The sequence below is a fragment of the Varanus komodoensis genome, unplaced genomic scaffold, assembly GCF_004798865.1.
Source record: "Varanus komodoensis strain SLA01 unplaced genomic scaffold, ASM479886v1 scaffold10, whole genome shotgun sequence".
Classification (NCBI taxonomy): Eukaryota; Metazoa; Chordata; class Lepidosauria; order Squamata; family Varanidae; genus Varanus; species Varanus komodoensis.
In genome coordinates, this window is record NW_025335269.1 from 19930686 (window position 1) to 19942584 (window position 11899).

The 11899-nt window shown below is 41.0% G+C and overlaps 1 protein-coding gene across 1 annotated transcript in view; it reads right to left on the reverse strand.

Annotated features, from left to right (window-relative positions):
* CPNE4 (copine 4) overlaps nucleotides 1-11899 on the reverse strand; it is a 135195-nt gene that overhangs the window by 73862 nt on the left and 49434 nt on the right. Inside the window, exons 3-5 of the mRNA XM_044419163.1 lie at nucleotides 9936-10115; nucleotides 5978-6049; nucleotides 4551-4625 (exon numbers count right to left, since the gene is read on the reverse strand). Of these exons, the coding sequence (XP_044275098.1) occupies nucleotides 4551-4625; nucleotides 5978-6049; nucleotides 9936-10115 (327 nt within the window). The remainder of the gene's footprint in view (nucleotides 1-4550; nucleotides 4626-5977; nucleotides 6050-9935; nucleotides 10116-11899) is intronic.

Consider the following 11899-nt stretch of genomic DNA (forward strand, 5'->3'; position numbering starts at 1 on the left):
TCAGTCCAAGCAAGGTTGCTGGGGCTTTTTAGAGGGGCTTTTTCCTGAAGCTCCCCCTCGCAAGAATGTCTTACAGTTCTACAAGCATCTCCCAAGCCTCCTCTTGTGTGTAAGTAGGTTTGTCTAGATAAGTAACAAAACACATAGCCTGAACCATGCAAATAGAGAGAATTATGTTCCACGGTTCACTTCTTTCCAAGAATAGCAAAGATTTACCACTTAAGGCACAATCCTATGCATGATTAATCAGAAGAAGAGTCTTAGAATTCCTAGCATGGCAGGCTGGGGGACGCTGGGAGTTGTCATGCACAAGATTGATTAAATCTTAACTAAACATGCACAAGATTGACCTCAAAAGCAGGTAATATCCACAAGTGATATCCAATAGTGGCATGGTAAGAGAGCTCCATTGCCTGATTATTCAGTATGCACAGACTGGCTTGTACTTGAATCATGCACAGGGCTCACAGGATGATCACAGGGCACATGAATGAAAACCCTCCAAGATGAAGCATGTACTCCTTCATTTCCATCCTGCTTCTGGGAGCCTGTGTTCTGCTTTGAGACATCCTTGGGATAAAAGGATAAAGATTTGATCAACTCAACAGCTATCATGATGCCAGCCTGCTGGGGCATTGTGGAACAGACCTGTGAAAACAAAGGGCAATCCACTACTGAAGCATCTGGTTGTTTGTATTTGGGTGGCGGGGGCAGATGCTTCTGGCATGACCAGAGGAGTATGAACTATAGCAAACAGATCTGCTACAATTTCTTGCCAGGCTTTCTTTTTAAAATGTACCTAAATGTAGCCTTTTCAGCTCACCTCCAAGGAGTTAAAAATAATGGTCAGGTGCTGAACAAGGAAAGACAAGCAAAAGGAAGAACCAACAGTTCCTTCCCCGATGAGGTTCACCCTTTGGAGTAGAATGAAAGCCAAGCTCCTGGGTATTTAGAGCAATTGAAGATTCCCAACCTAGGGATGTTATTAACCTTTGCATCTTGGTCCAATTACAAATTCATTACCCTCTGCCAACCTAAATATTTCTGGCAGTTTTAATTAGATTTGCAGCTACAAGTCACATAACAGCCTATGCCAGCAAATGCTCCATGTATTTGTAATTTCTCCCACATGAGTAGAACTCATTCCTGTGAGCCCTGCTCTCCTAACAAGGGCTCTGCTGGACTGTCTCCAGTCTTTGGCTGCGGGGCATGCACTGCTTAAGCTAGTATCCCTCCAAGAGCTTCAGGCCTATGTCCAAGCACACATAAGGATGCAGCAGAGGTTCACTGTTAGTGCATACACAGCCCAGCAATGGCACCAAGGGGCAAGCTGATTCTAGCCTTGCAAAATGCCCTCACGCGGGCCTCTCCTCCAAACTTTTTTGGTGGCAAGTAGAGTTCTGCTCAGCACTGGGCAAGAGCTATCATTAAACTTTCCCACAATGCAGTGTTGCACAGAATTTCCCAGGGCTTGCTGGGAAATTCAAATGGTGGCTTCTGAATCCAGCCTGTCAGCACAGAGGCCATGAGCTGGCAGCAGGACATGCTGGCCAAGATGGGACAGTCTGGGTGCTGGGGCTCCAGATATGCCTGAACATGCTGAAGCCTGGCTGCAGGACCTCATCATCTTTTCTTTTTCTTTTTTGTTATTGCTTTGCCTGCTTCCAAAAAGGGAAGGAAAGCAAAGCACTGTGTGCAATGGTACACTGCTTGTTCACATTGTGCTGGATTAAGTTATGACTCATTATTTAAATGATGTGGGAATGCAGATAATATTTAGACATTATGGAACACTGGAGAGAGGAAAGCGAAATGCTTTCCAGGAACCATTGTTGTAAACCGTCCCGAGACGCCAGTAGATGGACGGTTTATAAAAGCCTTAGACAGACAGACAGACAGACAGACAGACAGACATATACATTGCTATATTGTGTTATATATAATTATTTTTAGTATTTTAGTATCTCAAGTGTTTGTAATGAAAGGATGGAAGAAAGGAATGAAAGTTTTTTCCTCTTTTATCCTCATGTAAGCCCATGGGCAGAAACTGTCTTGCTTATTATTATTTTATGTAAGCTTCTCCAGGAGTCTTCTTAGCTGATGTGAGGGATAACAATACACTAAAGAGAAATAATAATTCTTATGTGCTATGGAAGAGGCATAAGGCTGAGTGTGTTAATGGGGCAGGGAGGGAAAACAATACTTTTAAATTCTAACAGTCAGTTTATTGGTTTAATTACTGCAGGCCTCGCTTTTAATCCATGTTAAGTGAAACAAGTACTTGTTTGTTCTTGTGCTTATACAGTCTGTTAGGATAACTGGATTGAAAAGGGCCCTGTAGAATTTGATCCATGTTTATCAAATCCAGTTGCCAACGGTGACCTGATATGTGTGACATGACAACCCATCATGGGTAACTGGCCATGCCAGCTTGTCCAAACTTAGACAACTTCTTATGGGGAGGGGGGCTTTTTTCCTCACTACAAGTGACCCTGGGAACCCATGGACTGTTCCATGGTGATCCCACCATGGGTGGCAAGGAACAAAGAGCAGGATGCTCAGCAAGCTCCATGCACCCTGCTGCTCTTGGTGAACTCTCCACTGATGCCACTGCCAGTGACGGCTCCTGTTGCTTGAGTACTTTGGAGGGTGTGTAACTGGCTGCCAATTTGCAGATTGCTAGCCAGAAGCTCAAAAGAAGGGGAAAAAGAGTAAAGTGAGGGGGGAAGACTTACAGTAACGGTGGGGAGAAAAGACGAGGTACCTTAGGTCACCAAGTCCCCTGAGATACCAGCTGGAGGACCAAGGGGGAGGGAAACTCACTCTAAGCCTGATCATCTGTCAGACGCCATTGTTTGTGCCATCAACCAACCCGGTGTGGTTGATTGCCAGGGTGGTTGAGCATGGTATGTGAACCTGATCAACATGTGACACTTAGTATGACCAAGAACCAGAACCAGAGATGAGGCAGGGCGCTGGTGTCAGAAGATGGTATCTTTGGCTGGTGTCACCGCAAACACACTGGGAATGGAGAAGATTCAGCCTCCAGAGCAGTGGTGCCTGGAGATATGGGTTTTCTAGAAAAAAATGAAATGGCATTTTTTCTGGATTTCCTCCATAGGAACTGAATGTGCTTCCCTTAAGTTGCTAACATTTGAGGGGGAGGGGGGAGAAAAGGTACTGGAAACTGTTGACATGGTAATACATTTTAGCAAATAAAGAACTGTATGTGACAATTATACATCTATTTCAACTGAGCTTAACATTCTTCCATTGAGGTTGTTGGGGAACTTTCAGTTTCACTGTTTCTACTTATTTATTTATTTATTTTATTTAAAATATTTATATGCTGTTCTATTCGCAAAAAGCCTCAGGATGGCTTACAGCATAAAATAAAATATAACATAAATAAATTCCTGACCCAACAGTCTTATTACAGTCTTCCCCAACCTGGGGTCCTCCAGATGTTGGCCAGATGTTTCTGGGAGTTGTGCAACATTTCTGAAGGGAACCAGGTTGAGGAAATTTTACTTGTTAGTAAAACACAGATAAAAAGATACACATGTATTCTCCCACATACCTGGTACTTCCCAAAAATATATTGATTATAATGTCAAAAATGCCAAGCTTGCCTAATTCGCATTTGAAATGTTCATCTCTTAATAGTTACTAATGGAATTCCAATATGGAAATATTCCATGGAAAATTAAAGCACTAGAAAATTTACCATACAACCCACATCACCTGTGGTGTTCAAAGGTTCACTTCTTCCTTCCAGTGTGTGAAAAGTGGAAGAAATCCACATTCCCCTAAGCTATCTTAAAGTGCCTCCAGGTGCAAACTGATCTGCACCCAGAGGCACTTTTAAGTCTTCACTCTCTGGCATTTGGTAGTTCAGTCCTCATCCGCAAATACTCTGGGGCTGGAAATAAATGCATTACATCCCCCCCCCCCCCCCCCCCACACACACATCTGAGACCGTTCTAACACTCTTGATTCTCATAATAATGAGCATTTTGCTATTATTGTGCAATCACTGTGCTTGGGCAAATAAAGACATCTCTAGAATGAAGATTTTTTTCTTAACGAGAGCACTTTTGCTTGAATGGGCAAGAAGTTTCTCCAAGAGTGCACAAAAGCATCATATTCTCTGGCGTCTGATATGTTGAGTTAGGAAAACCTTCTCCAAAACAACAACCCATGCTTGAATGATTTTCAAGAGCTCCCAAATGTATATCTTAAGATGCCAACCTTGAACGTTAAGTCTTTGATAGCTTGTAAAAAGCTGACTGATGTGATTGGTGGCATTTTATATACATGAGGTCTCAGCATAATTAAATTGTCTTGGTCTTAATTACGTTCCATGGGGAGTTTTTCTAATTACTATGCAACTTGAGGAAAGCCTCATTATGGGCCTTGATCTCAGATCTCTGATATGTTTAATAACATCAGCACTCCAAAAATAGCTGCAGGAGGGGATATCTTATTAAATCATATTTGTCTGCATTCTTATGTCTTTTGATAAGGTTAACACTAAGCTTCCAGCTTACCTTATCATCTAACTTCCGTGCACTGAAGGAAAGTTCAACATAGTCATCATTGCCAGATAATTCTTCAGCAATCACCTAGGTGAAAAGTCAGAATTGTGTTTAAATGGGGAACAGTGCCATTTCATGACATTCATACAAGGAGATGAAAGAACTGAAAAACTGATCAGTCTGCAGAAATTCAGCCATCCCACTGCTAGGAATGAAGTGCAAATTTACCAATGTAATTTAAAGTGAGATAATTCCTGTTGCAGTTTTCAGAGAATTTTAATGTTACCTTTTAGGGTGGTATGATGGTTTCCATATTACTTAATTAGATAAACCCTCAAGGGAACCTAAAGAAAATGGCATAGTACTTTCAGATGCAAACATTACCAGTGTGACTTAACCCAGAGTACATAATTCAGTGGTGGGTTACAGGTTTCTATGAGCTATGAATTTTAAATAGGTAAATGAAGATGCAGTAAGAAGTGTACAGGATGAGACTGAACATGGGTGGGGCATGTTTCCCTTTTCCTCTTTTTAAAGAAGGATGTAGCACATTCATTCTGTACAAACCAGTGGTGCTTGTCTTAATTAAAGACTAGGAGCATGAGTCCAAACTAATTCCTTGTTACAAGACGCGTTCCCAACCTTTTTGGGCCAACAGGCACATTTGGGATTTTGAAAGCTTTTCAAGTTGGTCACTGCCACAAAATGATCACCACTAGAGACATGGTCATTCACAAAATGCTCATTTCCCAGGAGCAATATGGTAAGACTAAAAGAAAAGCGAGTTGCCCAAGAACCTAAGTACAAGGTAAAGATGGGGGCTGAGCTCCGAAGCACAAAACCACTATTTTGAACCCAAATAAGCATGGTGCTGGGATGCAGTACTTTGTTTTGCAGGTTGCTGGTGACCCAGCTTTAAAGTTATAAAATTTTAAAGTAATAAACTAAAAATCAGGATGTGATCAGGGGATGTGATTGATATCCTCCAAAAGGGTGCAATGCTCCCTATGGCCACTATACAGAAGATCCAGCATTAGAGGGTAAGACAAGAGGTTAGATCCAGACAGTTTTTGGAAACAAATGGTCTACAAATGTTAAGCACATAATTAAGCATATGGGCAAATGTAGGGTTGCTGAGACTTTGAAAGTCAGTGTAGTGTAGTGGTTGGATAGTTGGAAAGGAACTCAGGAAATCCAGATTCTAATCCCCACTCAGCTGTGAAGTTTCCTGGGTGACTTTAAACTGTTTCTGACCCTCAGCCTAACCTTTCCTACAGAGTACTTGTGAGGATTAAATGGAAAGGAGGAGGAAGATTATGCAAGCTGCTGCAAGCAGGCTGTAAATACAATAAACACAATAACTAAAATAGACATAAAATGCTTTTTTTTTTTTTTTTGCTGAATCAATAGGGAAGAAACAGTATTTCAGATGGACCTACCGTTATGGAAGATTTTCCAGCTGTATTGCCTTGTTTCAATAAGGATTTTGAGAGTTTTCTCTGTGAAACGATCTGGATAAAACAATAAGAGGGAGCATTAGAAAATGACATGGTTTCTAGGTTTACAATATGACGTTTACCTAAGAAAAAGGGACCTTTGAGACCTAAGTCTCTTGGGAAAAGGATCCCACAATTTAGATGTGGCCACTGGGAAGGGCCAGAAATTATCTACTTTTAAATTATGATATTCTTGCCATCTCTCACTGGCATCAAATTAAGGAGGTCTTTGGAACTGCTGCTCTCCAGATCTAACATGTGTCTGTAACAAGGGTGAAATATCTATTACATGCTCACTTAACTTCCTCAGGAAAAATATGACAGGCACCTATTTTCTTCTTTAGCAGCCATGTGATAAATCAAAACGTGCCTCAGCTCTAAGGGAGAAGAAAGAAAACCCTGAAAAATGAGATTTGGTAGTTGAACGTTCATGATCTAATTCACAAGAAGCAATCTCAAATGTGGGAAGAAGGTGACGACAAAAAAGAGGGACACTTGCTTTAAAATAAGATCTTATTGTACACTTGATGAACCTATCAGTTCAGAGGAAAAACACTTTTTTGGCCACATGCTAGTTAAAAAAAAGAAAGTCTGCTTACAAAAATGCAAACTTCCATTTATGTATTGTATTAGCTGTATTTTAACATATTGACAGCATTCCTCATTTTTGGGAGTCAGCACATTCATTTTTGTCATATTTTGGCAGTGCTTTGGCATCTGCTCCTCTTGCAAAGTGTGCTAGCAAAAGGAATGCTTAGAGCGGCCTTCCCTAACCTGGTATCCTCCAGAAGTGTTGGACTCCAGCTTCCATCAGCCCTAGCTGGTGCTGGCTGGGGATGGCAGGTGTTGTATTCCCACACATCCAGAAAGTGACAGGTTGGGAAAGATTGGGGAAGACTAGACAATCTGAGCATAAAACTGAGCTCTAGGTCTTTTTCCTACCTAGATATGCATAGGACTGGGGCTTTAGAGGCTATTATTATTATTCCCAGTACTAGGACTCGAAGTGGCTTACAACATGGAAAACTTAAATCCTTATAACATTAAGAAAATATACTAAATGTAAGAAAATGAATTAATCCAGTGTATTAAAATTATTTAAAAACAAAATTAAAACAGCAATAAAGCAATATAGTTTATCATATTAATTTCCTTCAAAAAATCAGCACAATGGGTATGGGTCTCCCTTCATCCACACCCTGCATCCATTTCTATTCACTAACACCGTGAGAATGTTGTGCCAGGAAATTGTGCTGGCTGGCTCCCCCTTGTGGATGATTAGGGATCTGAATCCTGGCCTCCATGTCCAAGGAATTCATTACACCACGCCTCACAGTGAAGGCCCCTGTGGCACAGTACTCAGGACTGGCAACAAGGTCCCCACACCACAACAGGGGTCCACTGCGAGATTCTCGTCAAGTTGCTGCCCCTCTTCCCCCTTGCAGATTGCTTTTTCGTCTGCCTCTAACTCTGGCCCAGACTCCGGTAGTTGTGAGGAGGAAGAGCCATTAATGCCGCTGCTCCCTGGCAAGCATTCAAATGGTAGCAAGGATGAGAAAATGGATGAGAAGCACCAGCAGCCAGAGACAATGATGGGGAGAAGGCAGTTTCATGAAGGGAGGGGACCCATGCCCAAGGGTCCTTGAAAACCTGGGGCCATGCTGAGAGCGCCACTGGAGATTGCTGGCCTCAGATCTCCCCTTGGACATGAAGGTCATTTTGTGACCTTAGACAGAGTACTCACGCTCATTCTGACCTACTTTACAGGGTTGCTGTACAGATAAAATTTGGCAAAGAAATCATTTTGGCCATCCTGAACTCCTTTGATATGGAAAACAAATGTAATACAGTAACATAGTCACACCGTGGAATTGATTTAAAATGTTCCAGGAAAGAACACTAAAAGATTTCTAATGCAGCTCTGAACATTGATCTTTCTGCTCTGGGAAGAAGCTATATTTTCTTAAACAGATGATCTGATAATTTATTCCGTCAAAAGGAGTGCTACTCTTAGTGATTAGTGAAATTTTGTCACAGCAAACACTTTTCATCAGAAATACTGCTTTTGTGTTCTCCCAGCCCAAAGCTGTCAAACAAATGGGAAGCAAAATAGATCCATTTGGCAGTTAAATGCCTTCAGCACTGCCTTCAAGAGTAATTAATAATTAGGAAATGCAGGGCATCATTTGTATAATTGAGAGGAAATCAATTTTTACTGGCATTAAACTGCCCTTTGAATATGCATGCTAAGACGTGCCTCTTTAATAGTTACTTTTCAGAAACCACCATTAATTATAAATAATGTTTATTGCTTATTTATGGGCATAAAAATCTCCTACCAAGAAAGAGCATAAATATTGCTGGCTTCCAAGCAAGCAGCTTGCAGGTAAGCAGAGCACACAGATATTAGAAGCAACTGATAGGTCCAATATATCAACCCTCAAGTATCAGCAGTTCAGGGGTCATGGTGGAACTCCGAGATGTCCGAATGGTGGATTTTGTCAAAAAACATCCAGTCATCAAAATATCTACCTTTGACAACTTTGCCTGCAGTTTGCAGCAGAAAACTGATCTTCAGTAGGTCAAATAGCATCTGCCAAACTGATTAGAATATGGTTCTCTGATCATCTTCACAAAGATAGGGAAAATTGCCTAGGCCATCTTTAACACATGCAATATAAATAAAAAAGTTCATAAAACCAGCATTCCTCAAACTGTTGCCCTCCCAGTTGTGTGTGTGTGTGGTTTTTTTTTTCCTTCCTTTTTTCATCCATAGCCAGTTTGGTCAGTTTTCAAGGATTATGGGTGCTGTAGTAAATCTAGGTGACACCAGATTGGGAAAGGTTACCATAAGCATTCAGGAGCATTGCAGGCATACCATGCTGTAAATTATCAGAACAGTGATACATTCTCAGGCTCTGGGCTACATCTATCCAGCCAGACTAGCTACTGGGCCCTCCTAGGCAGGAAGGTTTTAAACCTCTCCCTGTTGCTTGGAGCAGGTCCTAGCCTGGGTAACAATGGTCCTTTGGGCTCCAGGCATGTTTCCATGGGTCTCTAAACTTTGGCTCTCTGCCTCATTTCTGGCTCACCTCTCAGAGCTGCCTTTGGCAGCCTTGACACATGATGAGGGACCAAACAGAGGACTTTTCTCCCCACTGAGCTGCTACACTCCCTTCCGATCTAGAAAACAGGTCAGCAGAAAGTAGATGTCTCTTATCCCAGCCAGCATTGGTTTCCCCATACCCAGGGTGCTTCTGTATCTGTATATAGCATCTTTCTTATCTATTGATTCATAATACCAGCCTGGAAAATGCTTCCTGTGAGCTTCCTTCCAGTTCCTAACAGACCATCTCTTAGTATTGCTACATTGTCTGTCTTAAAGTGCACACATTGGAGGAAACATTCAAGGAACAAAAGTGAGAAATATTCCCTGATATAATCCATTTGGTTGAAGTCAGCCACTCCTTTTCCCTGCCCCAGGTACCATTGTCTCTGTGTTTATACTTCTTAATTGTGATCTCAGCCAATTAGGAATCACATGATTGTAGTAACTCCTAAGTACCTGGTTGGCAGTCAAATTTTGGCTATGTCATGTGAGAGATGGCAAATGAAGCAAATTGCTTGTCTTTACAGAAGACCAAACTAGGATACTGAAAGATCTATGATCAGACCTGCATTTTTTTTAAAGAGTGGAAACTTCATTACACAAACCATCCATCATACTGCTGTGTGAAGAGGCCCTCCAAAAACAAGATCTGCCATATTCAAACCTTTATCTCACTGAAATATCACATGGAGGAAGGATAATTAACTACAGTCTTTCCTAAGTCCATGGATGTACTTGCCCAAGTGAACAAGCACAGAAAGAAAGAGAACCCCGAAAGGCCAAGGATCCTACCTGACCAAGAGTGCATTCCATGCCACCAAGGAAATCTGCTTCTTTCAGCCCATTGTGGTTGCTGCTGATGTCATGGACTTCAAATCGTAGCCGTTGAACTTCTTCAAAGTAAAAGTCCACTGTGAAAAGCTTTGAGAAGATGGGATTTATGCAAGTTCGAATCACTTCTGTCCTGTCAACCTGTCAGTCAAGAGATAATTTATGTCAAGGGGGGTTTCATTCAACTGGAAGAAAAACAGAATCTAAAACACTTGTTCCAAGGACAATAATGGAAGAGAATGGCTATTTAACATTTAAAAAAACATACTTTATTTAAAACCTTTTAAAAGTAACAAACTACCAGGATAAGAGGATTTGTTTTGTTTTTTGTCACCCACACATTCTTCAAAAAAAGTTTAGAGAAGGTTTAAATATAAACATATTTCAAGGGAGTCAGGCAAAAACATTAACATTAGAATTAAAACACAGCATGTGTATGACAGAACTTCTTTATTTCATAGGCAAAAATAAAATAAGCACATCAACGGTTATTATCTGAAAATCTGGGAGGCTTAAAAGATATGAGATTGAACACATACTCTTCTGCATTGCTTGATATACCTGGAGATGAGCAGGTAAAGTGCTTCCAGTGAAAGGCATTATGTTACAAATCCAGTACAACAGTTATCATTACTAAGCCCAATCAAAAGTGACAGCATGAGCCTCAAATAAGATTCAGTGATTTCTAGTGTGGAACTCATTGCAATGAAAAACATGACCCTTCCAACAAAAATGGCTGCCTCATTTGAAGTTCCCCATTCTCTTCCATGTAGCAATGGGGTTATGTTATCACATGATGCCACAAGTGGTGCTGTGCATAATGTGAACGTGTATACTTTGCTGCACATTAAGGAAGGAAAAAGAGAGAATCCAAAAGGGAACTGCTGTAAGCTCTAAGTTTTCCATTTATGTCTCACTTTTGCCTTTGTCGTGACTAGCTTTCGTTAGAACGTGCCCACCAAGGAAGGAAGATCAGAGAGCCAAAAGGAACACGGTGGCTCTTCCTGAATAATTCACATTGGCACAGGCTGTGCAGGTGGAAAAATAAAATCATCACAACTCTCCATGGGTTAAGGCTTCTCAAAAGGTACCTCTCAAACAGAAAGTCAAAGACCGAAGCTTTGTTCGAGCTTTAGATTGTGCCTGACCAATAGCTTCAGTATAATAAAACAGAAAATGGTATTAATAGACTCTAGAATTTGGCAAATGACAGCACATTCCTACATGTGTTTACTCATAAGTCCCACTGTATTCAGTGGAGTTACTCCCTAATAAATTTATTTAGGTTTGTGGCTTTTGAAATTTAACATTGCATCCAATTCCTATGTATTGACTACATCCAGTAAGTATTGATTATATCCAGGGAGGAAGAGAGCTATTTTTAGGACAAATGGAAATTAACAAGATGAAACTTTCCAGGCAGCAATAACTTATATGAGTTTCTGATACAAGCACAAACCAATTTACACTTCACTTGGTAGCTCATGAGTAAGTTTTATTAAGTGTGCTTTCACACCATTTCATCTCCATACCACAAATGAAAATCCATCAGAGAAGGTCACCATGCTTTATAGACATTGTTTTCACATTAACTGATGTTTGAAAATAATGATGAATAGAGTTAACCCTTTTCCAGTATAGAGCATGGACATGAACAGAAAGTAAGCTGTAGCCCAATTATTCCAAAGGGCTATTTCGCTCCAGGGATTAGTGCTTTGGGTAATTAAATTGTGAGGTTAAGCTCCCATGTGGACCCTCATTACCTGGTGATTTGCACAGGTGAACCTGCCATTGCAGATTGAAGCCAACTAACATAGCTATATTGATCACCTTAAAGACTATGGGTGAAACACAACAGCAACTGTCCGTTAGGAGAATGGACAGAGATGAAGGAAAATATTTTCTCTTCCCCTGAAAGCCTCCTG